Consider the following 15,024-nt stretch of genomic DNA (forward strand, 5'->3'; position numbering starts at 1 on the left):
CAGGAAGTTAAAATATCATTGAAAGGTAAATTAATTTCAGAAACACATTGCATGGATTAAATCCCCACAGAAGTTTACAAGAATTTATTTCTGTTATTATTATGATGGTTGCTTGCATCAAGCCAATATGAAATATTAATTTTTAAAACAAAAAGGCGAGCTTCGTGGAAAGAATGTTTAGTGCTTTCTGAAAAGTTGGCATTTTCAAGAACTATTTTAATCTGACAAACGAGCCTCATTTGAACACATCCTAATTTCTTGAGCTGTGCTGTGAGCTGTGTGAGCGCCACTCCTTACTGAAGTTTGACCGCCCTCTGGTGCCCATTTTTGTGAACTACATCACTTAAGAATTTGATGCTAGACGTCCGACTCTCCCATGAGCGCAACAAGCACAGTCCAATTTCGGACTGTTTTTTCAGTATTATAGATGGCCGAGTTAAATGTGCTTTTGAGCCTTTATCTTTCCACTTTAGAGTCACAGACCAAGTGTCCAAAACAAACCTAAGGCGCTCACAATGTGAAAATGGACATTCATCAAGTTAGCACAAATGCGCCTCGTACAAAGCGTTACAACATCTTCCTTTCAAAAATACATTATCATAATTTTGGTTCTTCGGGAAAATTGTGGAGTCTACATCAACATAAATGTTTGTAAGGTTAATTATACCTCAAACAGGCAGGTCAGTTTGCAAAATAAGAGTCATCCTTGCTGTTCGCACTTATCCGGCTTTTATTTTGACATACGAGCGGAAGTGGTGTTCTGCGGAGCCCTGCTCGTGTGAGATGAGAGCCAGCCCCAGGAGCGCACACAATCTGAGGAGACTCGCAGGTGGAGAGGCCGGGTTGACAATCCGCCACTCAGACAGGCGACAGAAGCAGGTGTCGACCCGTGGCTGAGCAAGCGCTTTACTCGCTGCTTCCCTTTATAGACAATCCTATTGGATCGAGGTCGTTGTTTTGATTTCAAAAATTAAATTTGATGCTTCTCTCCATGATCCACAATGCGGTCCTCGGCTCGGTTCGTCGCCCGATGCGCTCTCATCCTCTTCTTCATTGACGGATCCAAAGGACAGAGGCAGTGCACTGAGGTAAGGCAAACAGCGGTTGTCCTGTGGGCATTTATAGTGATGCCAAACCGGACAACTAAAAATGAAGACCCATTGACTAGTAGTGGCTACAAACAAACAAATCAACTGATGAGCGAATACGATTAATACGATGATGACATATTTCCGGGTTAGTTTATGTGATGTGTTTAAGATAAGACCCTTGCAATTGATTTACATCAGATGGCCGGGGAACCGTGGATCTTTACAGATTTATTTCCAGCGGTTTTGTTCAGCAGGGCACGCATCCATGTTGAGGTCTGGGTGTTGAACTTCACCACTAAGAGCTGTTGAGGCTGTTATCAGTTTCCTGCATGGACTGGCCTTTCCTTCCCTGTGCCTCTGTTTTCCCTCAACACCTCCTCAGAGGAGGCTGGCAGCACAGCCACGCATACAAACAAACACCAGATCTGCAACATTCTTCTCAACTACTGGGCTCAAATGTTGCTCCTATACTAGACATAGGAGATGAACCTTTACTCCATGGCATTTAATTCTCTAAAGTAACCTTGATTTTTATATTGTTACATCACTATACAAATGTCTGTTTGAAAAGAAAACAAAACTCTGAACTTCCATGAATTTCCTGTACATTTTTTGTTTTGTTTTTTTGCAAAGAAGAACAAAAACCAGCATGGATGCTTGTTTCCGTCTTAATTAAATCATAATTTATGATAAAATTTAATAAAAAGAAACACTGACTGTGATGCATTGTTTCATATGGGACAAACTGAATCTGAAGTGAGTTTGATTAATTTATAGAAAATTCTAGCTAGTTGTTATGTTGTTAGGGATGCACTGATTTACCAGCCATTTGATTCATTTGTGCAGATTTCCTTAATTTTGGGAGATCAGCGATTGGTCAATTTTTACATGTGTAGCCAATCTTATCTACATTGGCAAAGGTCTAAAATAAACCACTGTCCTCTGCTCTGCTGTGGGAAAGGTTTGATTCATAGATCGGCCCACCAGGTCATGTGTGCACGTTTACAGTTAGCAATATTTACCCTTCTGTTGCCAGGTCAGCAACTTGGTTATATTAATCAACATTTTATTTTTTATTTTTTTTTATAGCACATTTCAGCTACAAGGCATTTCAAATTACATCATAAACACAAAACACAAAGGCATGCAACATAGAATAAAATACCAATTTTTTTTTTTTTTTCAGACAAAAAGAATAGATATCAAGCAGAAAACTGCAGTTGGTGCACCCCTAGTTGGTGTTGTTTCTGCTTTTTTTTTTTTTTTAAAAAAAACTCCTATATCTGGGATCATTCACACCTACTCAGTGTAAAAAGAGAAGACTGGGGTTCACAGTAGCACAAGTCACTAGAATGCAACTATAATCCTGATTTACTTTTTGATTTTGTTTTAAATCTTTTTTGGTATCTTGCCTCAGATTTGCTTTATTTTCTTTATTGTCGACTTATTTTCACGTTAGTGCTATTCACAAATGATGGGCTTTATCTGCTGTGGTAAGTTCTAATAGTAGGCCTCCCTTCTTTGTTCTTGCAAAAACTGAAACAAAACCCATGTCCATGAACATTTATTAAATGGGTTTCAATTTCGTGTTGAATAGTAAAACCGTTGGATTCAGTGGGGAAATGTCTGGATGTCTCTACAAACAGTTCCTGGTAAAATGCCGTTGTCCCCACTGCCATCTCCATGGAGATAGTATGTTGTGTGTCCCATATTGAGGAGGGGTCAGAGTTGCACAGATAACAACCAGAGCAGGCACTCATGTCTTCTAAGCCAAGTGGACATGGAAAGTGATATCAGTGTTTGTTGCGACTGCAGCAGCACTCTCTTGCCGGATATTCAGAGAGAGGTGACTTAGCACTCTCCTTTGGGTGGAGACCCCCCTCCCTGAAGACCTGCCTTGGCCCCCGATTGGTTCTTTGTTTAGTGCTATGCCTGTTGTGGTGTGTGAGCTCTTATGCAGATGCTTTCTTTCTTTCTTTTTTTTAGTTTTGTTTTTGTTTCTTTACAGACTGACTATTATTATGAGTACACAGAGTGTGACAGCACAGGATCTCGGTGGAGAGTGTCCATCCCGCAGAATCCCGGGTCCTGCACTGGACTACCACAACCCGTGAGGGGCACAGAGTGCAGTAAGTTGGGATCATGTGGAGTGTATGCTAACACTTGTTTTTGACTATATTTTAGCATACATTTGTGAGGTTGTTTAGAGAATCCACAGTTTTATCAATCCATCATTCCTCATCTTTACTGTATAAAGAGTAACACAGTAGCTCTGTTGCATTTCGAGAAAAAATAACTATATTATTTGTGCTTTGTTTATTACTTTGTGGCCAGATCACGTATTTATAGAAGAACCCCTGGCCTCCAGCAAGTTAGTAGGACAGGCAGTCTTTTTGTTACTATTTAGTATCTATTTATGATGCCATCTCATGCTTTGATGGTAAGCTAATAAAACTAAGATCATGTTACTTTTGTGTGAGAGTTATTATATATGCAAGTTGTCAGTGCTAATGTTTTAGCAGCATCTGTTGTAGGTTGATGCGGGGCTGGTGCCTTTGTCCAGATAGTGGTTATGGGCTCAAAAAGTGCCAGGCACTCATGTGCCCATAAAGTGCCCATAACCACTGTGAAGGTCATGTCAAGGTTATGTCATAATGTTGCAATTTAACTTCAGGCATGTTACAGGTATCTCAGGCAACTGGCTACTGAGTTACGTATTACTCTGTGTTTGAGGCTGAAGCATATGTTTCTATTTCTGTAGCAGCGATAAAAACTGGGTTGTTTCATTACAGATTTAATGTTTTCAACAAAATGCGTAAAAATAGCTCCATGTTTCTCAATCTGCCCTGACATTTTAAAAAGTATGGAATCCTTTTTAGTGGGAGCTTGCGCTCATGAAAAGCTTTTTACAGTGGAACCAGGAAGGTTGAATTTAACTATGTAATGAATGCGGATCTTGAGCAAGGTAGTAATGGTAATGTTTTAGATTCATCTAGAACCTGTTTATCCTGTGTTGTTACATAACTTAACTACTGTCTGAATAACTATCTCAAACATAATCTTTTGTAACGTTGCATTGACAAATGCTATACAAAAAGAGCAAAACCTTGTTAGTTTCCTTTCTCATGCTACACAAAATGGAAGGTAACAAAAATGTTCTAAGACATACCCTTATGGTGTCCTTATGGTGTCAGATGTTTCTGCAGTGTAGGAAGACTCTTACTTTTGTTTTGTCTTTGTTTCCTTCTTCCTTTCCAGCTTTCTATTAATTTTACTGAAAGAAAAAACATCCCCTGTGTTCACAGTAGTTCATAGGATCCACATTAGCTGGCATAATTCTCACCCGGTATGTCATCAGATTTATTAAGTGCCATCTAGCCTTTTCACTCACTCTTGCTAGTCAGAGGCATATGTTTCTCACACTTCCCAAAAAAACATTGTTGGCTTCAATTGTTTTGTCAGTAAGCCAGATCAGGTATGAGGAAAAGCTGACACTGTCAAACAAACCCAAGCACCAGAACTTGATGGCTCTGGGGAAAATAGCACAGAGATAGACACAGTGTGTAACAGGATGTAAGGATTAAGTTCCTCCATCGCTGCAGTGCAGTAGTGATTTGCACCGCTGTTTGTCTGTCAGCTTTAGTCTGTCTCAGGGTATCTGACGGTAGCATAGTTTAGGGGGAAAAGGCTGAAAAATGATTTATATATTGGACATTTCTTCTTCTTCATCTCATTTTATGTCCTTTTTTGTGTTCCCTAGCCTTCTCATGCAGAGCTGGGGAGTTCCTGGAGATGTCTGCTCAGGAGTGCACCCAGTGCGCAGCAGGAAGCTACTCCCTCGGCAGCGGTATCCGCTTTGACCAATGGGATAGCATGCCTGCAGGATTCAGAAGCGTGGCAACTTCTCTGGGGAACGATCCCAAAAGAGATGCCCAACCTACCTGCAACAGGTTACTAAGTAAAAAAAAAAAAAAAAAAAAAAAGCATTGCAACCTGTACAATACTTTTACTCACATTGTTCGTTTACTTACAGTTCTTCCTGGGTGCCTCAAGGAAACTATCTTGAGTCCAACAGGGACGAGTGTACAGTGTCTCTTATTTATGCTGTTCACTTGAAAAAGCAGGGCTCTGTCAGCTTTGAGTATCAGTATCCTGATAAAAGTCTTCTGTTTGAATTCTTTGTGAGTAACCCACAAGCTCTTTCTTTTAGTACAAGCGTGTCTCAATCTTATTAGTATTGATTATGTAAGACGTATTATCTACTGATTTTTTTTGTGTGCAGATTCAGAATGACCAATGTCAGGAGATGGATCAGTCAAGTGACACAAAGTGGCTCCAGCTCACTAATCATGGAGAATGGGGAACACACACGGTAGGTGTTTTTGGCAGCTTGCCCCGCTCTTCTAAAATAAATGCTTTGAGTAGCAAACTGTGGGTGGATACAAGGAGGACACTAAAGTGCAAACAAAAGGCTGTTTGCAGTATTTTTCCACACAGATTATAAAACCACATAATTCATTTGGGTTGATCATAGCCCTTATTTCAAATTGTTGAGTGTGAGCAAAAACACTTTAAACCTGTTTCAAACATATCTGTTAAATTAGTGTTTTTTTTCTTTAAAATATGGTGTTAGGCATTCATTAAGAGAAGGTTGTGTGGCAGCATTGCATGTCATTGTACATTCTTATCCATTAATTCTACTAATTTGTCGACACTTTCGAACCATTTGAATAGATACCACAAGGATTGCATGAAAAAGTCAGTCAATTTCAGTAATTTAACCATCCGTGTTAAGAAAATCTAAAGTGCTTGCTGTAAACACAGACCTTGTTTATGGCATTATGGATGATGCATAACATGTATTCTAGGTGAACTTGAAATCTGGCACCAACGTCTTGTACTGGAGGACAGGAGGTGTTGTTATGAGGTCCAGTGTTGTGAAGCCTGTCCTGCTGAAAAACATTCAAATTGAAGGTCAGAGAAGAGTGAATTTCTCTGTGCTGGTTGCATTTTTGTTGTGTAGAAAAAGTCAATTAAATTAAATTATAGAAACATATCCAATATTAATTTTTTTTCCCCAACCTGTCTTTTCTATCCAAAAGGTGTTGCATACACATCGGAGTGTTTTCCTTGTAAGCCAGGGAGCTTCAGTCGCGTTCCGGGCTCGTCAACATGTGAATCCTGTCCTCGGGACACGTACTCTGGCCACGGAGCCAGTTCATGCACCCCATGCAACACTAGCACTGAGTATGCAGGTATGGCATGTTAGGCATGCAAAAACCTAAGATATAATTTTTTTACTGAAAGATTTGCTGTCTTTTTCACAAAACCCCTCTCCACATAATTGAGTTTTTGTATTGTTCAGTGAATCCGAAAAGTATTCACAGTGCTTCACTTTTTTCATATTACGATGTAGCCCGAATCCAAATCAAAGTTTTTTTTTTTTAAAGAAATCATGTTAATGTAAGTATTTACAGTCTTTGCCAGGAAGTTCAACATTTTTCAGCGGGGCAATGAGCCGAAGTGTGTCGCCAAGATCTCAAAGGAGTGACTTGGTCCTGGACTGGCCAAGTCAGAGTTTTGACTTGAGTCCAATTGAACATTTCTGGAGAGAACTGAAAATTGACGCACATATGTCTCTCATTCAACCTCTTATAGCTTGAGAAGTATTTCACAGAAAAATGAGTGAAACTTCTTAAATATAGTTGTGCTAAGTTTGTGCCATTATATGGCAAAAATGGATTTACAGAGTATTAACCTCCTAGTTTTCTGTTCTTAATAAATGTATAAAACACAGAAACATTATTCCACATTGTCATGACGGGCTAGTTAGAATTTTAAGGTTAGAGATAAATTTAGTTCATTATCAATATAATTTGAAAAAAATCTAATTTTATTTAGCAGGAATTTATGGCAAACTGTTCTGTACATATAAAATATCCTGTTAGAAAATTTTCTCTGTTTTTTTCTCTCAATTTTTCCCATACTAATGCTTCTGCTTTGGATAATCATATTTGACCTGACAGAGGAAGGCTCGTCTGAGTGCAAGAGCAGACCTCCATGTTCCAAAAAGGACTATTTCCAGATTCACACACCATGTGACCACGAAGGCAAGGTGAGGGAGAAGTTGACCTCTGTCAAACATGCTGATTGGGCGTGTTATGTTATCTCACTTTGAGATCTTTGTCATTTTATGTAATGTTAGACACAGGTCATATATAAGTGGATTGAGCCCAAGATCTGTCTGGAGGGCATCTCTGGAGCAGAAGCGCTGCCTGAGAGTGGCGAACAGGAGGAATGCCCCCCCTGTAACCCTGGTTTCTATAACAACGACACAGCCACCTGCTCCCCTTGTCCAACCGGGACGTACTCTGATGGGCTGAAACGTAAAAACTTGTACATATTTTTTTCACTGTCATCCTGCGTTATCTTAGCTGTACTTTTTAACATTGTTCATTTTCCAGCGTGCCATCAGTGTCCAGCTGGTACTGAGCCCATCCTGGGTTATGAGTATAAATGGTGGAATGTTCTTCCGTCTAACATGAAGACCTCCTGTTTCAATGTGGGCAACACTAAATGTGACCATATGAATGGTGGGTAGTCTTGCATGCTGTTTTTAATCTAGCGTTTTAGTCGACTTGGTTTTTTTTTTTTTATTTACCATTTTAACATGTTGTGTTTTTTATTGGGATGCTGGACATTTCATACTTTTTCAGTTTTGGTGATTTCCTGCTGTGCTTTTCAAGTTACAGAAAATGAGCCATCTAGCACATGCATGCTTCATAACAACTAACAACGATTCTTTACAGATCATTGTGTTGAGTTCTTTTGATAGATCTTGGATCCAAATTCAGAAAGTCCAGCTAAAAGGAAATGTACTTTTAAAATCTTCAGAAAATAATGCACAATTTAACTACAGGTGAGATTAGACCTTTTAATAATTGATCTCAATCAAGAAAAATAAGCAATGTAACCTGATGTATTTCTATTTTGCACACGTTTTTATTTTTTGATCTTTTTGTCACACAAACACTCATGAAATGATTGCATGGTCAGGTACAAGGACAGGAAAGAAACAAAGTCACAATTTTTAAAAGAATCTCAAGATAGCCACGTGACCTATTAAGACAAACCCTTTTGAAAAATGACAAAAAATGTCTACATCTTACAGCTATGGTCAAATTTGTTTATTAAGAACAGATAAGATAAACTAATGTCTTGTTGATGTCTTTTTCAGGTTGGGAAGCAGCAAGAGATCATATTCACAGTGGAGCAGGCAGCTCTGATAATGATTATCTCATCCTTAACATCCATGTTCCTGGCTTCAAGTGAGTGCAGTCATATTGTGTCCCCAAGCTCTCCATTTCCCCCTGTTGTGACTGATTCCACCTATTTGTGTTTGCATTGACCATCAGGCTGCCTACATCAGTGTCGAGTCAGTCAGTGACAGAATTTGGTCGCATCACATTTGAATTTGAAACCTCGTGCATGGCTGACTGTGAGTTCTACTTCATGATGGTGAGAGCGCCTCCGAACACAGCTGCGCTGCTCTGTAAATGCATAAATGTATGCTTGCAGGGTAATTTTTTTTAATGTTCACTTTTAGGACATCAATAGGAAGAGTACCACAGTTGTGCAGTCATGGGAGAAAACCCAAAAAAGACAAACCTACACACAGACCATGTCAAAAAATGCAGCGGTTTCCTACACATGGGCTTTCCAGAGGACAAACCAACCTTCAGATGTAAGTACAAATACACAGTTTTACTCAGGCTTTAGAACATAGTCACCAATATGGAAATTACTACTGGTTTCAATAAAAGTCCTCTTTTTTTTATGATATATTCAAGATGCCACATGTGGAGAGAGATTAAACGGGGAGATTGTATTCACGTGCTTTTATTTCTAAAGATATATCTTGGTTTTCATAAAAATCTATTAAGAAAGATATTACATTTATGGGTCTCAACAACAACAATAATAATGACAATAATAATAATAATAATAATAATACAGGTTTGTCTCACAAGTAAGGTTCAATGGAGGACCTTTGACACTGTTTTGCTCCTTCAGGCACGTCGGTATGTCAATGATGTGGCGCGCATCTTCTCCATCACTGTGACCAATGCGGTTGATGGTGTGTCCTCCAGCTGCAGGGCTTGTGCCCTCAGCACCCAGCCCTCCAGCTCAGCATGTGTGCCCTGCCCACCTGGACATTACATAGACACACTCACCAGCAAGTGCTTAGAGTGTCCTCGCAACAGTTACCTCGAGCCGCACGCAACGCCGGGTTCTGATGCCTGTAAAGCCTGTGGGCCAGCAAGCCGGAGCGATAAGGTTTGTAAGCGGTGCAGATTTATGTATCATGCTGTTTTTCTATTTCAGGACGCTAGAGGAGAAAACTAACCATAAAAACCATGTCTGTACTTTCCAGGACCACAGACTGTGTTACAGTGACTGCCACTTTACCCACACAGAGGGCAATGTCACGCTAACTTTTGACTTCAGTCCCCTTGGCTCAGCAGGATCGCTCATGAATGGCCCAAAGTTTACCTCCAAGGGAACCAAGTATTTCCACATGTTCAACATTAGTCTGTGTGGAGGACAGGTGTGCACAGAAAAGCCCAAAACAAAGTGTCAATAACGCAGTCAGTTAAAGGCGTTTGTTCACAGATGGATTCCTTTTGCTGTTTTCTCTCGTTTTTAAGGATCGCATGGCAGTGTGCACAGACAACACTACGTTGCCAGGTTCCAGCTCCCAGAGCGAGAAAACCGAGGGATCCAGCACTGTCAAGACCTTCATCTGTCAGTCAACAATAATCCCAGCAAGCAGACAAGGATTCCATGCTGCGCTCTCTTCGCAGTCCATTAACCTGGCTGACACCTTTCTTGGTAAGTGAACATTGGATTACTTAGTGTGAAAACCAGCAGCAGTCAAATTAAATAGAATTGCTGTTTGTTTCTTCTTCTGCCCTTTTTGTTCCCTTTAAAAGCCAACAGAAATGCATTTGCATGTTGGTCCCTATACAAGTGAAAGTGTAATGAAAACTCAATCTGCACATAATATCAATCCACCTGATGTCTAAACTTGTTTATCCATGTGATGAATAATTCAATGTCATGACGGGCATTGAATTATCCATCATTTGGTGAGAGGTGAAGTTCACCCTGGACAGGTCACCAGTCAGTCGCAGGGTCACGCAGAAACGCAGGACAATCAACCATTCTCAGACATCCACTAATAACTAAGACAAATGTAGCGTAACTAATTAACCTGGAGCACCTGGAGAGAACCCACACATTCACAGGAACGACATAGAAACTCCATGCAGAAAGACCTCAGGGCTAATTATGTTTTTGTTTTTTCTTGCCCAGGTGCAACTGTAGATGATAATCTTGAAGGAATAAAAGCAAGACCAGACTTGTTTCCTCCGAGGTCCAAGAAAGTGCCTGATATTAACTTCTTCTTCAGGTATTTTTGTCATATCAAATGTTTTTTTTTTTTTTTTTTTTTTTTTTTAAACTCAAACTGAAATATAGTATAATGTATATTTCTTCTGTATTATTTTTTTCTCCTAAGATCTTTTGAGGGAACTTCCTCTTGTGAGTCGGGTCGGAGTACAGTGGTGACTCTTCGCTGTAATCCCGATATGAGTGCTAAAGGAGTGCTGTCCGTTCCGAGGTATTATTTTTCTCTTTGGCTGCATTTTATTTCAAGCAATACGTTTGACCTTTATCATTGCTGTTAAGATTACAGCCTGAAGAGTAATGCTGTTGAAGAAGTAACATGGTCTTCTTTTGGCCATTTCAGTCAGTGCCCTGAAGGAACATGTGATGGCTGCACTTTTCATTTCTTTTGGGAGAGCTCAGGGGCTTGTCCTACATGCACAGTGAGAGACTATCATCTGATAGAGGGAGTCTGCAAAGGAGGACAACAGGTGTGTGTGTGTGTCTGCTGTCATAACATGAAACAGTGGAGAGTTTTTCTTTTGGCTCTTTAGTTAGACATATTCAACTTAAGATATGAAAGAATCGGGATGCTGTGGTGGTGCAGGAACAAAGCACAACCCATGTGTTGAGGCCTTACTCCTTGTGGATGTGGTCGTAGGTTCAATTCCCGTCCTGGCAACATTTGCCGCATGTCTTCCCACTCTCTTGCTACCCTCTTTCCTGTCGAATTACTTTCAAATAAAGGTCACTAGAGCCAACAAAACCTAAAAAAAAAAAAAAGATATTAAAGAATCTACATCAGAACAATGAAACACAGCTTTAATCGATGTCTGTGCCTTTTAGGGTCCTGACATGGCTTTATGTAATTCTGTAAATATATTTGTTCTTCCTCAGGACATGCTGTATGTGTGGACTGAGCCAAAGCTGTGTATAGGTGGCGTAACCTTGCCTGACAAGAAAACTGTGCCATGTCAGGGTATGGAGTTCTGGGTTCATCTTGGTGCGGGGACGGGGATCGTCACTGCTCTGTTGCTCGTCTGCCTCACTTGCTACTTTTGGAAAAAGAATAAACGGTACCTGTTAATGTTCCCTTGAGATTTCTTTCATTTTTATTTTCCTGTACTTTGACCCATGCTTCTCTTTTGTTCATTATTCATCATCATTGTGGTTCCCTCATGTTCTGTTTTTCTAACTTGACTTCACTCAACTGTTTTATTTCCCTTAGATTGTCTTTTTCCCTTTTCAGCTTTTTTTAATCAATTTATGTTGTAATGTTTCTTCTTTTTTTCTTTTGTCTTGCTATTTTCCCATTTTGTTTTTTGCTTACCATTCCTTCGTAATCCATTTGTCCTTTGACCTTTTCACAATTTTTTTTGTTTTCCATTTCCTTTTTCTTTTAAATATCTACTCATTTCTGCTTACTCTTGTTTCCTATTTTCTTTTTGTCTCTCTTCCTTCAACCCATCTTCCTTTGTTTCTTTCTCATTCATTTTTATGTTTATTTTTTGTTGTGTTTTCATGAATCATTTTTGTCCTTTTTGCTCTTTCTTGTTTCTTTTTTCCTTTGTTCTTCATTTCCCCCTTGTCACATTAGCTGTTCATTTTTTACACATATGCTAATCTGATATTTATTCTCTTTCTTGTCTCTGGAAGGTTGGAGTACAAGTACTCCCGGCTGGTTATGTCTGCCAACAAGGAGTGTGAAATGCCGGTTGCTGACAGCTGTGCTGTGATGGAGGGAGAGAATGAAGGAGACATGGAGGATGAAGTTGTGTATACCAAACCTTCACTCCTAGGAAAACTCAAAGCCATAGCGTCCAAGGTGAGAGTCACAGCATTGTCACACAAAGAGTTGTCTCACTATGATAAAAGCTTTTAGGCAGCTGCAGAATCAACACTTTTGCTTCTGCTTTCAGGGGAATGGAGAGCGTTATGAAAATGTGCAGCTGAACTCATCCCACTCAAAAGCATTGGTCTGGAGTTAAAGCTGTGTGAATGAAAGCTAAAATGAGGGAAAACACTTTCACTGGGTGGTCCACTTTGAAACTGCCCCTGTCATAAGCTTTGGTACCTGGAATACAACGTGTGTGTAAACATGCACAGATGAAAAAAATACATTCTTCATGTAAAGCCAGGTTCAAAAAAGTCACACCATCATGGTGGCCTTATTTCTTGGTACAACAGAGCCATAGTACTGTGACACAGATGTGTAAGACACTTCTAGCATTTTCTGGCTCAAACTTTAGTTGGAAAATGTGTTTTGAAGAGCTCAGGGTAATACGAGGACCCATGTGAGTTCTTGTTCAGTTTTGTGTATATTTATTTAATTATTTGTAATTTTTTTTTCTTTTTATTGTAGAGATCTTGATTTCAAACACACAATGACTATAGGTGCACTCTCTCATCAATTTGCTTTGGTCTACAATAATGACTTTCTCATTTTGTTTGTTTGGTTTATTGATTGTTTTGCTTTGTTGAAGAAATTGTACTGGAGAGATAAAATAAAGGATTGAAAATGAACATGCTATATAAAACTGTTGAGATTGTGCTTCAAATAAAAGGCATATTTATGTAGAAATTGACTCCATGTTATTTCATTATCAAGTTTAAAAGTCGTCTTATGACCTCAGCTACGGAGAAGTCTGTCAGACAATGGTGTGTGTGTTTTAACTTAATAGCGAATTTGCCGTGAAGTTACATTGGTAAACAATTTATTCCAAATGAGGTGATCAATATTCCATTGATTTAAATGTGGTAGGCCTTTCCTTTAAGTGTAAGGAACTGTGACAAAAATGTATGTTTTGTGTCTTTCTGCATTTGTAAACTGTAATATGCTTTTTTTGAGTATCTTCAGTGCCTGTTTTTATTTTCTCTCTCGATATTTAATTCACACCAAAACACATTCATCTGGTAAACAGAACCTGTCACCTTCCCGAATTAAGACTGCACATTTCCATTGTGCTTATCAGGGTTGTGATTGTTCAAGCAGATGAACACCTTTGGGCATTTGAAAATTGTTCTCAAGGATGAACATGACTTGTGAAGGTCCACTGTTCCCTTCCTCATATCATATTTCTTTAGATTTACTTTTTGCTTAAAACAAGTCCACATAGTTCATATTCCCATGCGATTGACAACATACATTTAAACGTAATTATTTTAAAATAAGCTTACAAAGTCATCTGAGCTCTTTTGAGGTTTAAATGGAAAGTATGGAGCACTGGGTGGCATGCACATGGACATGATTGGTAGCACTAAGACACTCCCCATAGTTGTGGTTGGTTGTTTTTAGCACTGGGAAAAGCCAGAGGAGCTCAATTTCTTTCTTTTTTTCTTTTTTTTTTTTATCACAGATTATCTGTCTCATACTGCCAGGGCATAGTGACAATTGTAACAAGTGTGTAAACATATTTTTTTTTTAATAAAAGTTACATATTGCTACTTCAGGAGTGACAAGATCATTAAACTGTTGAAAGAAAGTCAGAAGCGATTCCCTTCGCAGTTTATCACAAGCAAGTGGGAACACAAACACGTAGAAGTGGGTGCTCTGGTCAGGTGAATGTTTTAAAGATAAATAAAAGTTTCACCTTTATACAAAATTCTGTGCGATGAAAAAAAAGAAAAACTAAATGACATTCTGAGCACCTCCTTCCCTTCATGAACCCAAACATGGTAGTTGAAGCACTATGTTTTGATCACCTTTCTTCAGCAGGGACAGGCGAACTGGTCAGAACAGATGAGGAATCCTGAAAAAACCCTGCTAGAGGTTTAGGATGTGGGGGAGGGGTTCAATTACTTCAGAATTAATGGACAATTAAAGGTGCTGATGCTTGTGGCCCATTGTGAGCATCAGAAAACAAGTAATAATATTCTGGAACAAGTACAAATGTCTTTAAATGTGCAACGTTTCAAGAGATGCCAAATAAAAAGAGACTTTCAGTTGGAATTGTGGTGAAAAGTGGTTCTACAAAGTAAAGATTCTGGATGGCAGCCTATTTATCTGGATTAGTCTTTTTTTTTTCAAATCTTGCACCACCTTTTGTTGTTCTATCACATAAGATCCCAGTAAAAGTACATAAAATGCAGAAAGGTTCCAGAGATGTTTTCCAGTGGCTTGAGAAACATCTTTGTTTTGCGCTGCCTCTCTCCATTTTTTATTATGCAGCTGGGACCAGTGAAGGTGCAAGAATGGTGCAGTGATCCAAGCCAACCACCAGAGGGAGATCACTAGTAAATGGACAGTCTCAAAAGCAACTCCTCTGTTTATGTGAACTTTAAAAATTATGATGTAACCTTAAAGGATTATTGAGGAAAGAACTATAATTAAACCAATATAAAATACACAAATAAGATCAACACTCTGTACTTTAATCCTAAAATTACTTTTTTAATATAAAAAGTCAAAGATTTTGCTAAAACTGGGCAAAAAAATCTTTAGCTTAATCTTGTATTCAACTTCTTCTTCTTTTTTTAACTACTGTCA

The 15,024-nt window shown here is 39.0% G+C and overlaps 1 protein-coding gene across 1 annotated transcript; it reads left to right on the forward strand.

Moving 5' to 3' along the window:
• Positions 1 to 813: 813 nt before the first annotated feature.
• elapor2a (endosome-lysosome associated apoptosis and autophagy regulator family member 2a) lies at positions 814 to 13,935 on the forward strand. The gene is made up of 22 exons (XM_055038541.1): positions 814 to 1,088; positions 3,100 to 3,220; positions 4,852 to 5,041; positions 5,125 to 5,272; positions 5,374 to 5,463; positions 5,960 to 6,065; positions 6,194 to 6,346; positions 7,118 to 7,206; positions 7,297 to 7,477; positions 7,556 to 7,684; positions 8,329 to 8,419; positions 8,507 to 8,609; positions 8,698 to 8,835; positions 9,165 to 9,428; positions 9,526 to 9,699; positions 9,800 to 9,983; positions 10,467 to 10,563; positions 10,672 to 10,773; positions 10,903 to 11,029; positions 11,436 to 11,614; positions 12,195 to 12,363; positions 12,458 to 13,935. Exons 1-22 carry the CDS (start codon positions 1,002 to 1,004, stop codon positions 12,524 to 12,526), a joined length of 2,991 nt encoding a protein of 996 aa, XP_054894516.1. The 5' UTR covers positions 814 to 1,001; the 3' UTR covers positions 12,527 to 13,935.
• The last annotated feature ends 1,089 nt before the right edge of the window (positions 13,936 to 15,024 follow it).

The sequence above is a fragment of the Poeciliopsis prolifica genome, unplaced genomic scaffold, assembly GCF_027474105.1.
Source record: "Poeciliopsis prolifica strain line A6 unplaced genomic scaffold, Auburn_PproV2 SCAFFOLD001, whole genome shotgun sequence".
In the NCBI taxonomy this organism is placed as follows: Eukaryota; Metazoa; Chordata; class Actinopteri; order Cyprinodontiformes; family Poeciliidae; genus Poeciliopsis; species Poeciliopsis prolifica.